Source organism: Mesocricetus auratus, unplaced genomic scaffold (genome assembly GCF_017639785.1).
Source record: "Mesocricetus auratus isolate SY011 unplaced genomic scaffold, BCM_Maur_2.0 Super-Scaffold_100022, whole genome shotgun sequence".
Classification (NCBI taxonomy): Eukaryota; Metazoa; Chordata; class Mammalia; order Rodentia; family Cricetidae; genus Mesocricetus; species Mesocricetus auratus.
The window spans coordinates 11,048,418-11,072,197 of NW_024429203.1; the positions used below are offsets into that span (position 1 = coordinate 11,048,418).

Genomic DNA, 23,780 nt, shown 5'->3' on the forward strand with positions numbered 1-23,780 from the left:
TCATGCATCAGCTCTTCATTCCTTTGTTGTTTTTAATTAACATATTAATTATACATAAGGCTTCATTTCATTATGATGTTTGCATACATATTTTGAACATATTTGCCCCCTAATCCTTTCTTGTCCCCCTCCCTCTGATCTCTTTCCCCTTCCCAGTCTTCCTTCTGTTGTCATATCTCCTCTCCCTCCCTCCCTCCTTCCCTGCCTCCCTCCCTCCCTCTCTCTCTCCCCTCCCCTCTCTCTTCCTTCCTTTTTTCAGTTTTTGGCAACCTTCTGAGTTTAATTAGGGTTGTTATATGAGCATGGGTACCTGCTTTTTTGAGATATGGCTTGTCTGTGAAGTCCTGGCTGGCCTCAAACTTGCTGGCCTTCAGCTTTAACTTCCCAATTCTTCATTCCTTTTTATGGGCATATATATAGATATTCCACATTTTATGCATCCTGTTATTAGTTGATGGGTATTTGGATCGTTTCCACTTTTTAGCTCTTATGAATAACACTATGAATATTTATGTACACGTTCTTTGGGGAGATACGTTACTCCTCTAGGGTTTATTACATCTTCATAAGGAACCAGTGTGTCATCTGGTAACTGTTTAGACTCTTGATCAATTGCCAGACTGTTTACCAAAGTGCCTACAGTATTTTACATCCCCAAAACATATGGAGGTCCTGGTTTCTCTGTATTCTTACCATTTGTTCTTACCTTACCATATCAAATTTAGAATAAAATTGAGAAAATGAAGATATCCTTCTAAAGTGAGGATACAGAAACTAGAATGTCATTAACAAGTCCCTTCTATGTAATGCAGCAGCATGGCCTGAGAAATGTAGCCTGGCATTAGATTGGGAGCTCATAGATGATGCAGTGTAGAAATGTAGCCTGGCATTAGATTGGGAGCTCATAGATGATGCAGTGTAGAAATGTAGCCTGGCATTAGATTGGGAGCTCATAGATGATGCAGTGTAGAAATGTAGCCTGGCATTAGATTGGGAGCTCATAGATGATGCAGTGTAGAAATGTAGCCTGGCATTAGATTGGGAGCTCATAGATGATGCAGTGTAGCTTTATTTTGCTGAAACTGAAGTCCCAAACCTATGTTCAACTTTTTTTTTTTAAACGTTTTGGGGATCAAACCCAGGACCTCATACAAGTTGGTCAAATGTTCTACCACTGAACTAAATCCCCAGCCCTCTGTTTTGTTGTTTTTCTGACTGGACAAACCTTTACATTTAGTGGGGAGTTTATAGTTTGTAGCTTGTATACTTTGAATTTTAACTATATCTTGCTTACGCAAGAGCAGAAAGAAACTATGGCTTTTTTTTCTTATGATATGATGGCTATTCTCATTCTCTTTAATCCTAGGATGAACATGAATTATTAGGGTCTATTAGTAGTTTTATTAACAGCCACATTGATAACAAGGGGCATTTTTTTTTTTTTTTGGTTTTTCGAGACAGGGTTTCTCTGTGGCTTTGGAGGCTGTCCTGGAACTAGCTCTTGTAGACAAGGCTGGTCTCGAACTCACAGAGATCCTCCTGCTTCTGCCTCCCGAATGCTGGGATTAAAGGCGTGCGCCACCAACGCCCGGCTAACAAGGGGCATTTTTGATGGTTCCTGTGTGTCAGTTATAGCATCTAGTGTTTTCCATTTACATAATTCCATTTTAATCTACTGTTCTTTCTTTTTTTTTTTTTTTTGGGTGCTAGGGCTTGAACCTTTGTGCACATTAAGTCACACCACCGTGCCATACCATAGCCCTATTTAATTTGCTTCATAGTTTCACTGTTCTACTGTAGGGATAACTGTGCTGTTATCATTTGTACACCAGAGGTTAAGTTGGGGTGACTCAACTCTCCTGGCCACCTGCCTCAAGCTCTGGTGCCCCCTCCAGCAAAGGTGTGTGGCAGTGACAGAGCTGAAGGAAGAACAAGTTTGGCCGGTGCACACTGTTGAGAGGGCTTGTTCAGTTACCGAGGATTACACAGGAATTTACAGCTCCACAAGGACAGACTGCTATTGTGTGATTTCCAATGGCTATCATTACCGGCCTGGGTCTCTGGCCTTTCCTGTTCTGTAAGCAGATGGGAGGCATTGGGTGAAGAGGCAGTCTGCACTGTAGCCCCAGAGGTACCATCCTGGATTTGCCCATGCCAATGCCAATCAACTTTAACCACCGTGGGTGCAGGGCCTCCACTCAGGGCATGGAGATGTTGGAACAGACCTTGTAGTGCTGTTGTGAGAGTGTCACAGGTTGTGGGTGTGGGCACACTCAGAAGCTAATCGTCACCAGTGGCAGGCCTTGGAGTAGAGCAGTCACACTTCTTACTTCCTTTCCCAAGCTTGGCTTCCAGCCTGTTCTTTACATTCACAAGCACTGATGTTGAGCTTAATTTTTCATGACTTAAGAGCAGCCGAACTCTCCGTACCTTCAGTTGTCTAGATGGCAAGAACTCAGATCCTCTCAGAATATTTTCACTTGCAGAAAGAGTCACTTGTACTCTGATTTTTCCCCCTGTTAGTGCCCCTGTTAGTTCCTGGTTCATTCAAGCTCAGAATAAATTTTGATACCATATATACACATAATTTCTTCACTGTGGTAGCAATTGTAGGGTTTTGTTTTATTTTGCTTTTGTTTCTCTGTAGCTTTGGAGACTGCCCTGGTACTTTGTGGACCATGCTGGCCTCAAACTCTTAGAGATCCTTTTGTCTCTGCCTTCCAAGTGTTGGGATTAAAAGCATATGCCACTACGTCCTGCCTGATAGTAGAATTTTAATGGATGAGACTGCATCCTAAGTGGGTTTTTTTGGGTTCTGTTTGTTTTGTTTTAGTTTTATGAGACAGGGTCTTTCTGTGTAGTCCTTGAACTCAACTATGTAGACCATGTTGGCCTTGAACTCACAGAGACCTGCTTGTCTATGCCTCTTGAGTGTTGGGATTAAAGGAGTGCTCCAGCATGCTTGGCTTCCTGCCCCTTTTCTTTCCCTGCAGTGCTAGGGATGGAACCCAGAGCCTCACACAGGGTAGGCGAGAGCTCTGTCACTTGAGCCACACCCCCAGGTCCTCAGCCCTTTTAATTGCTAGGGTGAACCAGAATGTGCAAAATGGCTGCCCAAGGGACTGAGGGTGACTTTGACATCTGGATGATGAAAAATAATTAGATTTTCTATAATATTGACCCAAAGCATCCAGGCAGAGACAACTACTGCCCTTGTCCTAGGGACAGATGAGCTCAGGGAGGGTATAAAGCCACAGGGGAGGAGGGGCCTGGAGAGGACCTGAGCTGCACAGCTGCTGTGGCTCCAGCCAGCAGAGGGGTTATGAAGCAGATGTTCTGGATATAGGAGGAAGGCCAGAGGAATGGAATCAGGACAGAGTTTTAAGGAGGTTGTTATGAATGCCCTGGAATGGCCCAGTGGGATGAGAAGTGTCTAGTAAGTCCTGCCTTTGGCACATACATTTGAAAAAGTGTTTTCTGGCTGGGGATGTATTCTCAGTTGATAAACTGCCTCACATGCACAAGACTCTGGATGCAACTCCTAAGACTACACAAACCACCCGTGGTGGCACATGCCTATGCTCTTCGAACATAGAAACAGAGGCTTGATGATCAGATCAAGGTCATTGTTTGCTACATAATGAGTTCCAAGCCAGCCTGGGATATACTTTTTTTTTTTGGTATATTCTTGGTGCTGGATGGCTCAGCCATTAAGAACACTGACTACTCTTCCAGAGGACCCAGGTTCAATTCCCAGCACACACATGGCAGGTTACAGTTCTCTGTGGCTCCAGTTCCCAGGGGATCTGATGTCCTCACACAGAAATACATTTAGGCAGAGCACCAATGAACATGAAGTAAAAATAAAAAACTATATTGTCAAATGAGGTAATGGAAATGAACTACAGGTAACTCTTCAGTACATGTGAGAAAATGGACAGATATACAGGTAGTTGCATAGGAAACTGGGTCCAAGGGAAACTTTGTTCATTGTAAACATTTTATCAGAGTACAATATATGTTTAGAAATCTTCAAACTTGTTTTTCAAGTACTTAGGATCAGATCAGACCCAGGACTTCATGTGTGCAGGGTAAAGGCTTTATCACCGCCCTAAGACCCAGCCCTCATCTCCAAACCCCCAGTGTGCATGTGTGTGTGTGCCCCGTGTGTGTTTGTGCCTCCAGTATGTATGTGTCCTATTTAATGCTGGGAGTAGAGGCATGCACTACAAGGCCTGCCTTTTACAGTTCAATAAAAATAGGAGATTCTAGTGCATATTTGCTGGTGTGGATGTTCCTGTAGGAACTAATACTGCAGAAGAGACAAAGAATAGATCTTCAGGGACCACGAAGGCCTTGCTGTGGGACCACCTGGGTTCATGGCTTGTCTTTGGTTTGCCTGGGATGTTTCCTGCAATGCCATGGAAGACCCTGAAGGGATCTTATTCCCAGTGACATGCCAGACAAGTTCGTCCTTTGGGAGCTGAGGTGGGAGCAACTTTGAGTAGAAAGAAGGAAAGAAATGGTCCATTTTTGGAAGTGAGAGCTTGGAGGTTGAATGGGTAAGGCATAAAGCTGATGCGAGTGTCCTCTTGAATGGGTAAGGCATGAAACTGATGGGTTTCCAAGAGGGCTCCATAATGTTGGACTTGGAAGTTTAATTCATTAAAAATGTTGAATTGCTGCAGTGTTTCAGCAACCACAGGACTGCTCACAGTGCAGTGCCAGCATCAGTTGTGTAGAAACACATCTGCTCAGTTTCAGCCATTGCTGTGTTTGGTCTTTCCTAAGCTACCTCCATTCCTATGGACACTGTGTAACCCCATGAAAATTAGCTCAATGATGATTAACAACTAAAATTTAACATTTTATGATAATGAAAATAACTTTTGATCATAAAGAATATGGGCCAGGCATGCTGATATATGCCTGTAATTCCAGCACTTAGGGGAGAGAGGTGGGAAGATCGGGAACTCAGGGATATCTTCTGCTACACACTGAGTCTGAGGTCAGCTTCGGCTGTATAGGAACTTGTAAAACAAACAAAAAACCCCCCAAGAAACAAGCAAACAAAACAGACTGAATACTCCTGAAAAGAATTCAAAACTAGGCACGGTATCTCGAACCTATAATCCTAGCACTCAGGAGGTGGAAATAGGAGAATAGCCAGTTCAAGGGCAGAAAAACAGACAAGAAAGGCAAAGGCTCAGAAGGCGCCTGAAGCTGTAAAAAAGTTAAGTGACAGTCATTGTAGAGTGAGGGACACAGCCCACTGGGAACACTGCACCAGCCCCTGGGTCCAAGCCCAACCCTGCTAAAAATAAATAAAAGTAACGTAGGGTTTGGGAGATGGCCTAGTCAGTTACTTGCTATGTAAGCTTGAGAACCACATCAAAACAGGGCGCAGTGCTACTTGCCTGCAATACAAGCACTGTAGTGGTATGGTGGAGGCAGTAGGATCCCAGGGACTCCTGGCCAACTAGTCTAGTTGAATTAATGAGACCCTGTTTGAAAATAAGATGGAGAGCAATGAGGAGAAGTGCCCGGCTTTGACTTGTGGCCTACACACGCGCACATGCACTCACCAACCAACCAACACCTGTACACCCGTGGACAGTGGACATGTATATGGCAGGTCTTTTGCCTACGTTTTTTTTTTCTATTTTAAAATTTTAATTTTAATTTTTAGACCAGACTGTCCTAGATCCGTCTGTCTCTGCTTTCTGAGTGCAGGGGTTAAAGGCAGGGTCTCCCTATACTTTTAAAGGTGGTCACAAACTCCTGGGTTCTAGAAATGTTCCCTTGTCAGTCTCTTGAGAAAGCTGTCCAGTTCCTAAGTGAAGGGACTCTGGCCAGCTGGAGCACAGCAGGCATGCCTCTAGTAGGCCCAGCCCCTTCTTTCCAATTAGCAAACCATTAGATTGCATTCATAAAGCTAGCCACCAAGGTCTATTCCCTTATTTGGCCACTTCCTCCCCATAGGCTGACTATGGTCCAGCTATCCAAGTATTGAAGTTCAGCAATCAAAGCCCCCTTGTCTGACCTAATTAAACATGCCCAATTAAAATTAAACACCTCATCCTTTCGTGGAATTTCACCTGTACCTTTATAAACTGCCATTGGCCTATGTGCCACAGGTGTCTCCTCTATCCAGAGGCAGTCCTTTGTCGTCCTCTGGGACAATTACCACTTCCCCTCTCTCTTGTTCCCTTCCTCTTCTCCCTCGTCCTCTGTCTTTGTCTCTTATTCCTGCCTTCCATCCCTCTGGGGCAAATAAATCTTTGTGCTGAACACTTGGTCTTGAGTGTCTTGTGCCAATGCTTTTCCTTTCACTAAGACATTCCTTATGTTTGAATGTATGGGTGGTCTTTCTGCATCACAACCTATCGATACAGACATATTTTAAATAAGGGTAGAAATGAAACTATTGAGTGAGGATGTTCAGTGGTAGTGTGCTTGCCTAGCATTGGGGTTTATCCCTGGAATCATCACCACCAAAGAAAGTCCTTTAGTAGGTAAATATTTGAGTAGGTTTTTGCCCCATCTACCATGTTAAAAGTGGTATTTACTACAAATACCTCAAGCATCTTAAGAGATGCCACAGCATATTAAAGTGTGACTCATGCTGTATGGCTCTGTTTGAGCTTGTGTGTATAGACATAGCTGGTTTCTGTGTATGGGGTGTGTGTAACAGGAGAAGACTCACAAGAAGATATCAACAGTGGCCACATGTAGAGGGGAAAGGATAACTTTTACTTTTTATTTAAAACAATTTTATCACAACTTTTTCTAATTCAGTATTTTATTTGAAAATATATTCATATATATGTTTGGTTTTAGAACTTTTTCATCACCTCAAAGAAACATGAACCTCTTAGCTCCTCCCCTTCCCAGCCCTGCCTATTGAACCACTAATCTATAGTTTGTCTGTATAGGCTTGCAGTTCTGGACTTTAAAGATATAATAAATGATCTTTTGTGAATGGCTTTGTTCACTTATTGTAGTTTTTCTTTTCTTTTTATTGTTTGTTTTGAGAGACCTTTCTCTCCCTCCCTCCCTCCCTCCCCCATACACACACACACACACACACACACACACACATATACATATACATACATATATGTATATATGTATGTATAGGCTGGCCTTGAACTTGCAAGTTTTTTACCTCACCCTCTTGAGTGTTAGGATTATAGGAATATACCATCCTGTCCTACTTACTGTATTTTCAAAGGTTCAACTGTATAACATCTCATATCACATTATTCCCTTTGGGGATTTGATGTGTTTTATTCTTTGGGATACTGTGTGTATGTGTGTTTGTGTCGAACACTGAATGTAGGGCTTTGCACATTTAGGTTCCTACTGTACTACTGAGCTATGCCCTCAGCTTTTAAACATCTTTTCATATGTTATTGCCATTTGTACATATCTGAGAAAAATGTTTACTCATATCCTTTGTTATCTTGTCTTAATTATTTAATTATTTTTAGTTATGTGTATGTCTGTGAATGTGAGTCACCATCCAGGTTAGATGCTTTGGATAAACCTGGAGTTGAGTTACAGGCAGTTGTGAGCTACTTGATGTAGGTGCTGGGAGCTGAACTCAGGCCTTTATGAAAGCAGTATATGCTTTTAACTGCTGAGCCACATGTCCAGTCCTCTCTTATTATGTACTTCTTCTTTTCTCCAAGACAGGGCTTCTCTAAGTAGCTCTGGCTGTCCTAGAACTTGCTCTGTAAACCAGGCTGGCCTTAAACTCGGAGATCTACTTGCCTCTGCCTCCCAAGTGCTGGAATCAAAGGCATGTACCACCAGCAACCAGCTTTATTATTTACTTCTTTATTCTCTCTATAAATTTCTTACTAGATATATGCTTTTCAAATTCTTTCTCCCTTTGCTATGTGAAAAATTATGCATGTAGAGAACTGTCATTGGATTTCAAAGTTAGGATGCTTAATAGTAGGGCATTTTCAGATACCACTTGTGCAAAAGGTTTTCTTGGTGCCTTTTGCTCTTTTTCTTTATCAAGAGAAGACTATTCCAGGGTCCCAGTTGTATCTTGATTATGAGATCACTTTGTTATGTCAGATAGGCCTTAAAGCAGTGTCACTTGGGACAACCTATACTGCCATTGGTAAGTTCAAAAATTTCTGGTAGGTACAGTTGTAAGGTAACAGGTGTGTTGACCACAGTGCATGCCTTTGAAAGCTGGTTCAGTTTCCTGCAAGAGTAGCACAGTTCTGATCAGAGGGGATACCGAGGAAAACAAGTCCAGCTTCTGGCACCTCTTTCCTCCCTGTGGGGCTGGGGAGTTCGTAGGTAGTTGCTGAGAGGCAGAGAAGCCAGTATAGTTTCCCATAATGTCAACAGGCTTGGGAAGTCAGTAGTTAGAGTGGATGGGCCACTAATGTAGTCAGAGCACAGGGGCCAATACCCCAGAACTAGAGACATAGCAGGAAGTCCAAACGCAGTTTAGTAGTCTCATGTCACTGGACACACGGAAACAGGTCCCAGGTCCCTCAAATACACTTTGAAATTGCCTCTTCTACACTGGAAGGACTGGTCCTCAGGTGGACCCATCCCGACCACTGACCAGCTATAAAAAAGCTCAGGTCTTGAGGTAGCATGCCTGGTAATCTCCCAGAGGACAGTGGGTTCCCCGTGAAAGGTGCCCATCTGTCCCACCAGCTGGACACAGTTACTGTGTGAAATCATCCCAACTCAGACACTATGGTTTGTCTATTGTCCCGCAGCAATACAATACTGCTGCTTTCAGGCTCTTCCTGGTGACTCCTGAGAGCAGAACAGAGGCCGCTGACTGAATTTTCTCTGAAATTGTGTTCACATTTTATCAGCTAAGCAGCTAGTCTTTGTGAAAAGTCAAAGGCAGACATCAAGGTTTGTCATCCCTTAGAACTGAAACGGAGCCCTTCTGAGCTCTCGAGGATTTTCATGTAGGTTTGACAGACACAGCCTGCCAACAAGTCTCGATCACCTGGGTTTTTCTTTTCTTTGAGTGAATGGTAGGGTTTCCTTTGAAGGACTTGATGGAGCCCTACTGCCTTGTGAGCAGACTATCAAATGGGATGGGAGGAGTCATCTTTGTTTTTGGTACATGAAAAGTTCTTATTTGAACTAGAAGGGGCAAATCCACATTCCCTGTGCTAACAGGAAAGATTTGCTGCTTCCTCCTTTGAATCATGAAGAAAGGAATGCCCTAACTCTAACTGGGTAAAAGAACCTTTCTTAGAAGAAAAGCCTTAATTGATAGTCCTAGCTTTTGTGCACCAGAAGCTGTTGCCTGGCAAGAAAGGCTTGACGGACTCATGAGTGGAGAAGGACTTGCCTTTCTGGTCCACTCCTGAACCTTGTCTGGTCCTGCTTCTCTTCTCTGCTTTCCAATCTGTGTTTTTGTTTGTTTATTTTTAAATAGTAGTTCAACTCTTGGGGCTACGTAATATCTTTCTTGATAGTGGTCAGAAAATCAATTAGGAACAACCTTTTCTTTTATTCTAAGATTTACTTTATTTTATGTGTAAACATGTTTTGTCTGCATGTATGTAAACGTACCATGTTTGTGCAGTGCTTGCAGAAACCAAAAGGAGGTGTAAAATCTCCTGGAATTACAATTCCAGATGATTGTGAGCTGCCATGTGGATGCTGAGAGCCAAACCCAGGTCCTCTGCAAGAGCAGCTGGTGCTCTTAACCACTGAGCCGTCTTTCCAGCCTGTGAACCCAGGTCCTCTGCAAGAGCAGCTGGTGCTCTTAACCACTGAGCCGTCTTTCCAGCACTGTGAACCGACAGGGCTTCCTTTCTCCCTTCCTTCCTCGCTCCTCTCTGCTGTTCCCTTCTCCCCCAGCCCCCCCTTCCTTAAAGGTCTTATCTCTTCATTTAGTTTTTATTTTGTATGTGTGTGCCAACTCTCTCTCTCTCTCTCTGTCTCTCTGTCTCTCTCTCTCCCTCTCCCTCCCTCCCTTCCTTTTCTTAATTTGCTTAAATACTTTATGAAAGTCTTCAGCCTCTCAGGCATATATATCCTAGCTAAAATTATCTACATTTTGTTTTCTACTGCAATTGAAAAATATTCTGGCCATATTTCCTCCCACCCTGCTTCCGGGTTCTCAGCAGCTCTTTATGTGCATGGCATACATGTTTGTAGGTTCCCATGGAGGCCAGGGAATAGCTCATCTCCAAAACTGGAGTTATAGGCACAATAGTTTTGGAGTTGAATCCCATCACTCTCATAAAATCAAAAGGCTGTTTACTTCAAAATTGATCGCCTTCACTTACTCATCAGTGCCTGAATGTTTTTCTAAACATTTACCCCACTAAAGGCATAAAACTTTATTTCTGAAGTGGTTTTGTTATTGTTGTTGTTGTTTTACAATTGGAGAATTCACTCTTAGCTTCCTTGTTGACATTTATAGCAGTTGTTAACTGTGCCCTCAGTAGATACGTGTGGCAGCCCTTACTGCTGTGCTCTTACTCATCTTAACTTTATACCTCTGTTTATATAGAAATATGCCAAGTCTAGGAAGGCTTAAATAAAAAAGAAGAAAATAACAATATTATTAGTCAAAGGCATAATCTCTCTTCTCCCTGCAGTACTGGGGATCAAAGCCTCTATGCAGTAATCCCCAACCCTCTTCCTTTTTCAATTTGCTAAAATCCTTTATGAAAGCCTTTAGCTTCTAAGGCATATATAGCCTAGTTAAAATTGTCGACATTTTACTTTCTGCTGCAATTAGAAAAATATTTTAGCCATATTTCCTCCCATCCCATTTCTGGGTTTCCAGTAGCTCCTTAGTTGGAGTCAGTGTGGCATGGTAGATAGACACCATGCTCTGTGTGTGTGTGTGTGTGTGTGTGTGTGTGTGTGTGTGTGTGTGTGTGTGGGTGGGTGGGTGTGGGGGAGAGCCCTTAGGCTATTGGGTCACCAGAGGTGATAATCTCTCCAAAGTCACACCAAGAGTAGACCTTTTCAGCCATTGATACTATACTGTCTTTGTTAGAGTTCTATTGCTGTGATAAAATACCAAGAACAAAAATTGGGGAGAAAAGGGATTTATTTCCTCTTACAGCTTGTAGTCTATCATCCAGGGAAGTCTGGGCAGGAAGTAGTGGCAGGAGCTGAAGCAGAGGCCATGGAAGAATGCTGCTTACTGGCTTGATCCTCATGACTTGCTCAGCCTGCTTTCTTATACACTCCACTACCACCAGGCCAGGGGTCCTCCTATATCAACCATCAATCAAGAAAATGCACCACCGTTCTTCCAGAAGTCCCAGGTTCAATTCCCAGCACCCACATGACAGCTAGCAACTGTCTGTAACTCCAAGATCTGACTTTCACTGAAACATGCAGACAGAGCACCAGTGTACATAAAATAAAAAAAGAAAGAATTTGGTGGGGGCATTTTCTCAATTGAGGTTTCCTCCTCGAAAAACGATGCTAGCTTATGTCAAGTTGACATGAAACTAACCAGCACATATTCAAAGGATTTAATAGGCTTGTATTTCATAGCAAGAATAGGGATCTTGTACTGAAATATGCATTATTTTGTTATATGTCTATTGTATGTATGCTTCAGTTTCCTTTCACAAGTTAGAACTAAGCTTAGTACATTTTCTTTCCTGAATTCTAAGGTGGCTTGTTTCAGGAGTCAGTTAGATATAAAAGCTTTAGCTCACGTTCCAAATGTGAACAGAACAAAAGCTCTTTATGTTCACTGTACTTGTTCTCAACTTTAATGTGGCTGTCACTGGCTGCCTGGCTTGCTACTGTATACTATTATACGTTTCCTGAACCTGAGTTTTAAACAACTTCTATGGGTTGGCGTGGGCACTAAATTAATGAACTGAATTTGATCAATGTGAGTTCCTTGGATTCCGGCTCAGTTGAATTTGAGTTGTTTATCTTCAGTGTCTTGTCCTTGTGATTGGTACTGAGCCCATTGCTCCCTCTGGCCACCCCTACAGGGCTGGGTGCTCCAGAAAAGTTTGCATTTGGTAGGGGCTTATATTGTGACTACTTAGCTTTGATGGAGTACCTGACTTCAAACAAGCATCAGAAAGCAGGAGAGATTCATTTTGACCAATGATTTGAGTGTATAAGCTGTGTCATGGAGGGACAGCATGGCAGGAGAGGCATTATACTCCATGGTGGGGTAGTGTATGGCAGCTGCTTACTTATATTTCAGCTGGTCAAAAAACGAAGAACAGAAAACAAGGCCAAGCTATAACACCTGACCTATTTCCTTTTGCTAGGTCCCACATTCTAAAGGTTCTACAGCCCCCTGAAACAGCTCTGCTAGTTAGGGATGAAGTATGCAAACCCAGGAGCCTGCAGGGAGGGGATATTTCACATTCTAACCATGGCAAGGAGCTTCCTAAGTCTTGCATAAAAAAGAAACAACAACAAAACCCCATGTGAATCAGGTCAGTAGTCGAGATACAAGAAACAAATTTAGCACCAAAGCCTGAGAATTTATGAAGTAAGAAACCAGGTGAAGGTGGGGGTATGGGAGTAGGCTGTTAAAGTAGGTTCCCTGCACGGCCTGTGCTCACATCTTAATGATCCAGACAAGAGCATCCTTTACAGCCCACTGCTGTCTCCACCTCCCCCCTTCCTTCTAAAAAAGTCACAAAGGCAGGCACCTTAGGCAATTGTAGTGTTTTCTGAGACCAGCTTTCATTGTCTTTCCCCTCACTCCAGCTCTGGTGCAAATACAATTCAAGAAGTAAGAAACTGAGATTAAACCTGCAGATTAAAGCTGGGTGGTGCTGGCACACACCTTTAAGTCTAGTGCTCTGGAGGCAGAGGCAGGCGGATCTCTGTGAGTTCGAGGCCAGCCTGGTCTACAGAGTGAGTTCCAGGACAGCCTCCAAAGCTACAGAGAAACTCTGTCTGGAAAAACCAAACAGAAACAAAAACACCTGTAGATTAAACTGTGATGTTGGCTGCCATTGCACCCTGCTGTTTACTACTGTGTGCCCAGCTTCTGGAGGGCAGTGATATTATAACCAGCCTGCTGCCTGAGCAGCAGATTGGATCCTAAGAATTTCAAAAGGCCACAGTTCAAGACCTGAGCCCAGGAGATTGCTGTAGTAGTGGGCAAATAATGCCAGTTTGGCCAGGTAGAGGAAGGGTTGGGAAGCAGGCTTGTTCTTGAATGTTCCAAGTCTTGCCTCTTGGTAGCCATGGATTCATTCATGATTGTTGTGAAAAAAGAGATCTGTTACATCCCATCTCCTCCATGAAGAAGTGGGACAGTGATTATTACTGGTTATCTATGAACATTTTATTTTATGTTAACTTTTTATTTTGCAAAATAATCTAAAAATAGTTACCACTTAACCACTTACAAATGTACAGTGGTAGGTGTTTATCGATAGAGCCCTCTCCCAAGAACCATTATCTTTTATATTTTTAATATGTATTTATTTTGTTTTGTGTGTACTAGTGTTTTACCTGCATGTTCATGTGTGCATTTACTTATGTGCTTGGTGACCAAGGAGTCCAAAAGAGGGCATTGGATCCCCAGGAACTGGGGCCAAGATGGTTGTGAGCCACCATGTATGAGTTGAGAATGGAGCACAGGCCCAGAGCACAGGTCTTCTGCAGGTGCAGTCAGTTCTCTTAACTGCTGAGCATTGCCATCTTTACTCATTAAAACGATTACTTTTTAATTGTCATTGTATGCATGTGTGTGTGTTAGTGTGGGTGTGTGTGTGTACCATGGTACATTGCTGGAGGTCAGAAGACAAGCTGGCTGAGGTTTTTCTCTCCTTCTACCTTCAAATGTCAGGGATTGAACTCAGGTTGTCAGGCTTGCATGACAAGTGCTTTTGTGGTATCCTTTTTGATTCATCTTGCTTTTCAAATGACTAAAAAAATTTTAATATAGGGAAACTAATATTCCATGATGTTCTACTATTAAAACATGATTGAGAACCATAGATGTAGAATTTCTTCGTTTTTTTTTTTTTTTCTTTTGAGGAAGGGTCTCATATAGTCTAAGTTGTTCTCATGCTCACTGTGTAGTGGAGGATGACTTTAACCTCTGATCCTCCTGTCTCTACCTTCTGAGTGCTGTGAGTACAGGCATGTACCACCATGACTAGTTTTATGCATGCTAGGAACTGAATGTACGGCTCTTTGTAGGCTAGATAAGCACTCTACTAATTGAGTGACATTCCCAGCCCCTGGAATATCTTAAGTACTGAAGCCACTTTTCTTACTTTATACCATAGAGTTGGATTCCTTATGACCTTTCTTTAATAGTTGTAGGCAATGGAGGTAGGAGCTTCCAGACTCTCAGAAGGCTCCAGAGTAGTGGCATTAGCTGAGAATGGCCAATGACACTGGGGGATGAGATAGTAGATGTTGAAGGGCGGGATAGTGGATAAATGAGAGGATGGAAACTCAAAAATGACTGAGAAGAGGGTGTTTGAGGAGGCTGGACACTCGAAATTAATTGCCTCCATAGTCTCTACTACTATTGGTTTTACCATGTAGGTGTCATGGGGAGTGAATTGAGAGGTTGCTTGTCAGCTCTCCTTCTAGATGCTGTGTCCTGTGGGGCAGGGCTATGGTCACCTTTTCTCCTCAATGCTTACTCTATACTGAAAATGTATTCAGTGTTCACCAGGGATGAAAAGCTTTGCCACCAATTATGCTGGTTGATCACAAATATTTCCACATTTTATTATATTTAAGATGCTGATGCTAAGGGATACATTTGTATTTCATAAAAATAAACAATCAAAAATAACCAATCAGGCGGTGGTGCACACTTTTAATCCTAGCATTTAGGAGGCAGAGGTAGGGGGTTCTCAAGTTCAAGGCCAGCCTGGTTTACAGAATAAGTTCCAGGACAGCCAGGGCTACACAGAAACCCTATCTTGGAAAAACAAAACAAAACAAAGCAACACAACACACACACACAAACAACAACAAAAAACAACAACCACAAAAGCAAGCAAATCTAACCCTGCTGAGATGCTGTCTTCCTGGAGATGCTTAGCTCCCCCCAGGTTGATGGCTCAGTCCTCAAGGCTGCAGTCCACTTGAGATACCAGCCACAATTCCAGATTGTTTGCCTGTGCTTCTGATGACCTGCCCTCAGTTGACGTTCTCCACACCGCTGTGGACTTCCAATTCTTCACTAGGGTGGTTCATAGAACCCAGGGACACACTTGGTGTTTACTGGCTTGTAGTAAGGGATATTATTGAGGATGCCAGTGAACTCTAGATGATGACATACTACTAAACAGGGCAAGGTAGGGGGAGGGCTTCCTGCCCTCTCCAGATGTCCTTCTTCTCAGGAAGCTATCCCGAAGCTGGCTAAACTGTTGTTTTGGAGACTTGAGCTTGATTAAACCATTGGCCTTTGCGCTAAGTTTAATCTTTGGTCTGTTGTCTATCTCACCCCCACTTTTTTAGAGTTTGGGACAGGACAGTGAGTAAATGGCAGAGTGGGAACTAAAGAAGGTGTTTGAGGAGGCTGGTCAGATGATAACATTCAGAGGGCAGAAGCCACAGTCTTTGGCCTTTTTGGCAACCAGCACCCATGCTACACCTACCTAGGCTGCTAACATCAGCTGTATCATTAGCATCTTCTGGAAAGGCTAGGGATTTAAGATTTACCTGCCAGGTAAAGGGGACAAAGACCAGATGTGCATCTCCTAACGCCACACTGTCCTTTATTTGATACAGGTCTACTGAGCTTGCTGGGAGCTGCCTCTCTGGGAACTGCCTCTGGATAGCGATTCCCATCCTTATTGCTATAGGTTACTGCCGTTACTTTCCTAGAAACAAAGCTGTTCCCTCCCAGCCACTCCCAAACCCTGCTTTATGTCATTGCAGCTTTTTTACTCCATGAACTGTTTCTTGATCCAATAAGATTTAACAAGGACACTTCAGTCTGGAATAACTATCAGGCTCCTTCTGATTTTTGCTTCCTTCCATCTGTTACATGCTATCTCCTCTAGGAAGTGATCTCAGAGCACCTCTGTGTTGGGCATCTCCTCTGCCCCACCCCCTCCCTCAAGCAGGATATCTTTAAACCACTCAACAACAATCACCCAAGTCCTTCGTCATGACCACAGTTAACAAAACATACCCCTGACTTTTAGGAATTTAGAGGCTTAAGACAAGCAGGGAGGAGACTAACAGGGTTGGATTTTTTGGAAATCGATTGCTTATTATGTAGCAAACAGTTGCTAAAGCATTTTTCACCTACTGTTTTGTGTCCAGTCTCTCAGTAAACATAGGACCATTTTTAGAGAAAAAAGAGAAAGGCCTTTTGGGATTTGCCCAAGTTAGCTAAGTTGCTGCTAAAACTCAGGTCAGGAGCCCACAGCCTTCAACATGCTTCTCTGGGCTGAGGCTGTCTCAGACACTTGTTAGTGCGCTTGTACTGTGCCTCAGGTGTGCGAAGAGTGCTAGCTGTAGGGTCGGGAGTACCGTGTGGGAGTTCAGGAGCGAACTAATAACGGTCTCATTGCACACAGCCACGTCAGCTGCTTCAGGATCTTCTTGGAAATAAGAGTATGACGTACCAACCTCCACAATCCCAATAGATGTCCCAAGCTAATTGTCACCATGTCACATGTCATTTAGAGAAAACCTAAATAACCCGGTGTGGCGGCGCATGTCTTTAACCCCAGGACTCATTTGTGTGTGAGGGTTGGCTATGGATGTGGATGTGTAGATGTACGTGTACTTGTGGAGGCTACAGGACTGTGAGTGTCAATGCTCACACACGGGCTACCATCCCACGCCCTCCCTTCCAGGAGTCTTCACTGGCTCAGAGCTTACCAAGTACAACACCTGGCTTCTTATATGGTTTCTGGGGCTTGAACTCAGGTCCTCATGTTTACTAGACAAGTTCTTTATGTCCAAGAACCTGGACATTTATGTGGCTAAATAAACTGCAATATATTCACACAAAGAAATTATGCAGCTGGAATAAAAAACGAAGAAAATGTATGTGGATGGAACAGTGCGCAAGATAGGCTGTTTCATAGAACAAACAAATGTAGGAGAGTTGTTATCTTGTACAGAATCAATAATTTATTTGTTTGTAGTTGGAGAGATAAATATATATTGTGTATGTATTTGCTTGTATGTGAATGAAATGCCTTTGGAAGGAAAAACAAGAAACTGATTCTGTCAATTGTTCCTGAAGAATGGCTAAGAGTTGCTGGGAGGGTAATTGTGTCCTTTGTATTCTTTCAATTTTCAGCTAATTGTATTTAATACTTATTAAACTAGATGTAAATGAAAATAAAATGAAAGAAATAAAACAAGCTAGCTTTAACTTGGTGTAAAGTGCTTGCTTATCACCTGTAAGGTTCTGGGTTCCACCTTTCCCTCTAAGTACAAAGCACCTTTCTAGAAATATACACAAAGAACAGGTACTTGCAGGTCTGTATGTTTTGCAAGGACATAGGTCCGTGAAGTATTTCCATGGCTAGGTGCACTTGAGTATTTAAAAGGATCAAGTTGAAAAATTTCTCTAATTCTTGTATGGGAAGGGTACTGCATATCTTTTGTGATTAAAAAATATATCTTGAATCTAATTAATGCTAAAAATACATATGTTGAATCTAACCATTGAGAAATATCAGATAAACTAAAGACCATTCTGTGTGTTTCAAAAGTGTCAAGGTCACAGAAGACCAGGGACAGGAAACTCTTAGACTGAAGGAGACAGAGGGACATGACCCTGCGCACACACAGTGAACAGTGTTTGATGCCAGATTAAATCCAGTGTTTGATGCCAGATTAAATCAGAGACAGAGAGAAAAATGTTCCTTAAACTGTTAAGGACGGTGAATTAGACAGTTGACAAAGCATTAGGAAGGTCTGTGAGTAAAGTAGAATTGCTGTTTCAATGACATCTCTGTGACTTGGACTATGGTCCTGTGCCTCCAAGAGAATGTTCTCAGTTTTAGGAACTATTTCCTTAAGAATTTGAAGGTAAGCTGGAGGATGGTGCATACCTGTAACTCTAGTCACTCATGAGATCAATAAAATCCAGGAGTCCAGGAGTCATTATACCCAGTGAGACTAGCCTGGGTAATTTAGCAGGACCCCCATATCAAGGTGGGGAAAAGGCAAAGAAGTGGTATTTGTAATTTACTCTGAAATAGTTGAGGTGAAAAGAGAAAAGAAGGGAAAGTGTGACTGGAGAGATGGTGCAGTGGAAAAAAATCTCTTGTAAGCATAAAGACGAGTGTGGAGATCCCCGAAACCCACTCAAAAGCCAGGCATAGGTGGTGACAGCCTGCAGTCGCAGCACATGGAAGGTAGAGACGGGATTCCTAGGACAAGCTGGCGAGTGAGCGATGTGTCAGTGAGAGATCTTACAGTAAATAAAGTGTTAACATTGGACTTCTACACGCATGTGCGTACAAGTGCATTCAAGTGCACTCATACACATGCAAGCATGTAGTGATGGTTTGAATGAGAATGTCTCACATAGGCTCCTGTATTTAAACACTTCATCCTCAGTCGGTACAACTATTTAGGGAAGTTTGGGATGCTATTTCGGTCTTTAGGACTTGTAGTCTTGTTGGAAAAAGTATGTCCCTAGAAGCAGGCTTTGAGAGTTTCAAGACTTGATCCATTTTGCCATTTCCTTGTGTTTATGGTTCAAGAAGTGAGCTCTTGGCATCCTGCCCCAGCCAAAATGTCTGTCTGCTGCTTCTTCCTTGCCATTACGGATTCTAATCTTCTGAAACTGGAATTTCTGGAACTGAAATCCCAAATAAACCCTTTTTTGTGTAAGTTGCTTTGGTCATAGTGTTTTATAACAGCAACAGAAAAGTAACTAATATATTAGTAACTACATGCTATTATATAATGTGTATATACCACACACAAGGAAAAGAAAGTAAGATGGTAAATAATGTTATTTGAAGAATCTCAATGAAGATTTTTGACACGTTTATTTCCTGCATAACAACCTTCCCAGCTCAGATGAACAGGATATCTCCATTTCTCTATAACGTTCCCCGTGCCCCTTTAAGTTCCACTGTTGGCAGTATTTCAGGTACTGTTGAACACGGTGGGAGGTAGGGTAGAGCAAGGGCGAGGAAGGCAGGGGCAGGCTCTTCACAGGTGCCGTGCAGTTTGCACAGGGCAGCTCCAGAGTTCAAGTTAGGTACCGGAGGGAATTATGGTATCCTCCATTGAGCTTTGTTTTGGTTTCGAGATTGGAGTGTGTGTGGTCTAGGGACATGCTTCTCAGCATATTTCTGTTACTAACTGAGAACACTGGTGGATGGGGGCCAGCAGTCATCCCGTCTGACTGCTACCTCTCCCCGTCTACATATGCTACTTTAGTGGGAGTGGTTACAAGTGGACCAGGCATGATGAGTCTCATGTGATGTTGTAGGATGCCAGTGTTCTATAATTCTCATCAAAAGGGGAGATTGTTATCTTAAAAAGAGTCCATCTTATTGGGCTATAGAGATGGATTGGTGGTTAAGATCAGTTGCTGCTCTTGTAGAAGACCTGGTTCACTTTCCAGAACCTGCATGGTGGCTCACAACTATCTGTAACTGCAGTTTTAGAGAATGTGGTGGCCTCTGTTGGCCTCCTTAGGCACCAGGCACTCATGTAGTAGACATGCCTACAGGCAAAACAGTCATACACATAAGTAAGTAAATCTTTTTAAAAACATAGTTTTTAAGGAGTCTTATCTTAGAAAGTGGAAGTTTCAAAATGTAGTTTGTGTGTGTGTATGTTTGGAAAGACTTTGAATTGCCTACTGTTCACCTCTGTACTGACTGCATAGAAGACAAGGTTTGCATGCATTCACCAGATTATGACCTGGACAATCCAGTTTCTTTCATCAGCTTCTTCTCCCTTGTTTTGCCGTTTTCATTCTTCTGCTCTTCATTTTGAGTAGAAGTGGTAGTGGTATATGAGGTCATGTCTACCATAAAAAAATCTTGGTCTACAAAGCAATCAGATTGGAGCATAACCCTATCATTTACCTGCAGCTAATAGATGGAAAAACTTTCTTCTCAAAAGAACTAAGTTTGCCTTCAATATTTTTAATGAGAATTGCATTGTATATACAGTGCATGTGTATAAACACATGCATTCATTAAATGATTGTCCAAAATATAGTAGGTATGCAATACATTAGATTATTGCCATAAATAATACATTATTTTTACCCCTTTGCCTAAGTGTGTTGCCTTTTAACAAGACTTTTTCCCCCTCTCTCAGTTGAAACTAATTTATTGAAATATAGCTATCCACTTAAAACTCTTGTCTCTTCTCAGGCATGCTGCAGAGACCTTCCTACTCTCCATGAACACGTGTGTACAGGACGTACAAGACAAATGAGTGCTCTCTGTCCTGTCCTGCTGCTGTAGGTGGCTCAGACTTAGAGTCGTGCAACAAGGACAAGATGGATTCCAAAGATGAAAGCTCCCACGTGTGGCCGACGTCTGCGGACCATGAACAGAACACTGCACAGGTAAAAGATGGGAGCTAACAGCTCACTGTTGGCAGCAGTGTTTTAGTAGGTGAATGCTGACAGCCGAAAATCACCAGTGTCTCTGTCTGTACAGTAAGAGTGCTTGGGAGGGAGCCCAAGAGAGTTTGCTCTGAGAAGCTGGAATGCATCAGCACTTTGCTTCACTTCTGTGAGGGGAGGAACTAACTCTTCAGACACCATGGTTTCACCTCTGTACCCTACTGGTAGAGGCTGTTTATCTACCCTCCTTTATCTGTGCTACTGATTCCAAAAACCTCAAGCCATTGCTGACTTCTTTCAGTTCTCCATGAGTAATGACACCTAAGGTGTGAATTTCCTATCGTCCCTTTTAAAACAGGGTCTTGTCTGTTCTGAAACTCTCTACATGGCCTAGACTGGCCTCGAACTCAAGAAATCTGCCTGATGATGGGAGGCATGCTTGGCCCATAAACTCTTTTTTGAAAATTAGGAAAAACATAAGGTTTTGATCAATTTTTCACTAAATTATATAACCCTAGTACCATTGTCAAAATCAGATAGTTAGCCTTGAAATATTTAAATGTACAAATATTACTTAATTTAGGCAATATAGTCAATGCTGTGATAATTAATAATGACTATAATAAGATTTAAAGGTTGCAGTCTGAAATCCATAGGAAAGTCGTTCTAGAGACATTTTTAGCAGAGTAACTGAGACCACTGCTTTTCTCATGGAAACTGTTTTGATGACTGCTTTCACGAGCTTACATGCTGCATTTATCCAAAAGGAAGACAAAGGTGAGGCGTGGCAACACATGCCCACTGGGTAGGCAGAGGCAGTTGATCTCTGCGAGTTTAAGGATAGTTTGGTCCACTTAGTGAGTTCAGAGCCAGTCAGGGTTACATAGTGAGACCCTGCCTTAAACAACAACAACAAAAACCAAAAGCAAAACAAAGGGAAGTCTTTTTGTGAAATTCTGTATTGAACAGGGTCCCTGCCTGTAGGGGAGCTGAGGTCAGAATTTCCCACTGTACCTGTCTTTCCAGTCGTTTCTGTTCCTAAGTTCTGCAAATTCTCATTTATAGACTCTCCATGGCGAAAACCAATTGGGAAAGATTAGCTTTATCCTTTTTTGAGGAAAATGTCTGTCCCCCATTTTAAAGCTTTGGTATGAATAAGAAAACTGAAAATTACAAGATTATAAATCTGAAGTCACAGGATTGCCTCACAACAAAGAAAGCTGTGCAGATATGTTGTGAACCTAATTTCCCCCATGGGCATGCTTTATCTTCAGGCATAAATCGAATGTATATAGAAGACAGACTAATCACTTAGCAGGAAATCTGTTGTGTTCCTGTGGTGCTCAATTACACTTGGCCTCTGGTATTCTTGCTGGGCATTAAGTTAGTTTATGTGTCATCTGTGAAATCTATTATTTCCCACTGGAGAGAACTGCCGTAGAAACATTAGGACCAGTGGCAAGTCAGGAAAGGAGTGAGGATGGCCACCCAGCAACATCAACATATCAGTTCCTCCCCCCCAGATGAGTGCTTTGGTTATCCGCCTGCAGACTCTCCACAGCGGGCTCTAGGCACATGCCGTGCTGGTGCCTTACAGAGTCAATCTTCTATTGCTGACCCCTCAGAGAGGATTTCATACAACTCAATTTTGCCTTTGGTTCTTAGGTATCAGGACACAGAAGATTATCTCCCTGGGGACAGCCGAACTACTTGACCAGAACCATTTAACAGTACTTCACTAGGGTTTTCAGCTTCTTCACTTAGCTAGCAGGGAAGAAGTGCATCACAGCCATTGATTCGGCGGCATTTCCTGATGTGCCTCCATGCAGTATGTCCTTCACATACGAAATAACGTGTAGAAGTAAAAGTGACCTTATTTTAATGTCTGCTGAAAAGCGCTACCCATTATAAGATAGAATTTTTATGATATGTTGAAAGCAATTGCTTTTAGGCCCATATCACAGAGCAATGTGTGTTGTATTTTGGCAGTGGTGTCATGCAGGAATCTGCAGTTTCTCTTCCAGGATCAATTAATTGCCCCCTCATGAGTCACCAGAAGTTATCTATTTGCATTGGGTTTTTAAGGCAAAAGAATTCAAGTCAGCTCTCTAATGTTGAACAGTAAATTACGGACAAGGTCCATGCATCCTGCCTTCTGGTCTCTAGCTTAGCATGAATGAAGGCACATCAGTCTTCCTTTTTCTTGCATTAGGGATATTTCAGCTCAGTTGTGCTTGGTTGGTCACATGCCTTTGTGAGTTTGATTTTGCTTTATAAGGATAGATGCTACAGACATGCCTGCTTTTCCCCCCAGGTGCACTTTGTTCCGGATGCTGGAACCGTGGCTCAGATTGTATACACTGATGACCAAGTCCGTCCTCCCCAGCAGGTGGTGTACACAGCAGATGGTGCCTCCTACACATCAGTGGACGGTCCAGAGCACACACTGGTGTACATCCACCCGGTGGAAGCTGCACAGGCAAGTGAAGGATTGCTTTTGACTTGTTTATTAATTAATGTGCCAATAATAACTTATGCTTGCTGTGGGTTAGTTGTTATCCTAGATGTTTTGATTCAGTGAACATTCAGATAAGATTTGTGCTATCAAGGAGTGTGTAACTAACTTGGCAATGAAAGAGATGATATACTTATTTAAATGGAGTGCAAAAATGAGTTAGAGCCCCAGTGTCAAGTCAGGCTTTCTTTCCAGTTATCAGTGAGGTGGTTGTCAATTTGTTGCCTTTCCCGAGTATCCAGAGCTAAGTGTTTTGTTCTGTATACTACACAGTGTATAGCTAAATCCCAGTTGGCTCAATGAAAGCATACAGATTATTCGGTTAAATCTGTAAGCAAAGGATCCTACCAGCTTGTCCTGTTGTTTGTTAGTAACTTACTGGTTTATAGAACTGTACCAGAAGCCAAGGCACATACTCAAAAAAACTTTACAATATAGCCTTTGTTTTTTGTCATTGACTTGGAGTGTCTAAAAGAGTGACATAGATATTCCACAAATATTGTTGGCACTTTCAAATGTACAAAGTGTTTATAATGTCTTCCATACTATGTGTTATTTACAGTACATATGCACAGGTCTCACTACCATACTCACATATACCAATGAAGGCTGAGGATATAGTAAGTATGCAATACATTGTACAACTATTATTTCTTCATTTGGTATTGCATTTTAACCCAGACTTTTATGCGTGCTAAGTGCATGCTCTCCCAGTGGCCTGTAGTGTCAGCCCCTAAATAATATCTGTCTGTCTGTCTGTCT

At 42.5% G+C, this 23,780-nt stretch overlaps 1 protein-coding gene across 4 annotated transcripts in view; it reads left to right on the top strand.

The window, feature by feature from the left end:
• Positions 1-23,780, top strand: part of Prdm10 (PR/SET domain 10) — a 108,269-nt gene that overhangs the window by 14,420 nt on the left and 70,069 nt on the right. For all 4 annotated transcript variants that reach the window (XM_040729901.1, XM_040729902.1, XM_040729904.1 and 1 more), the window contains exons 2-3: positions 20,307-20,503; positions 22,818-22,982. In XM_040729901.1, the coding sequence (XP_040585835.1) occupies positions 20,435-20,503; positions 22,818-22,982 (234 nt within the window). In that variant the 5' untranslated portion in view covers positions 20,307-20,434. The remainder of the gene's footprint in view (positions 1-20,306; positions 20,504-22,817; positions 22,983-23,780) is intronic.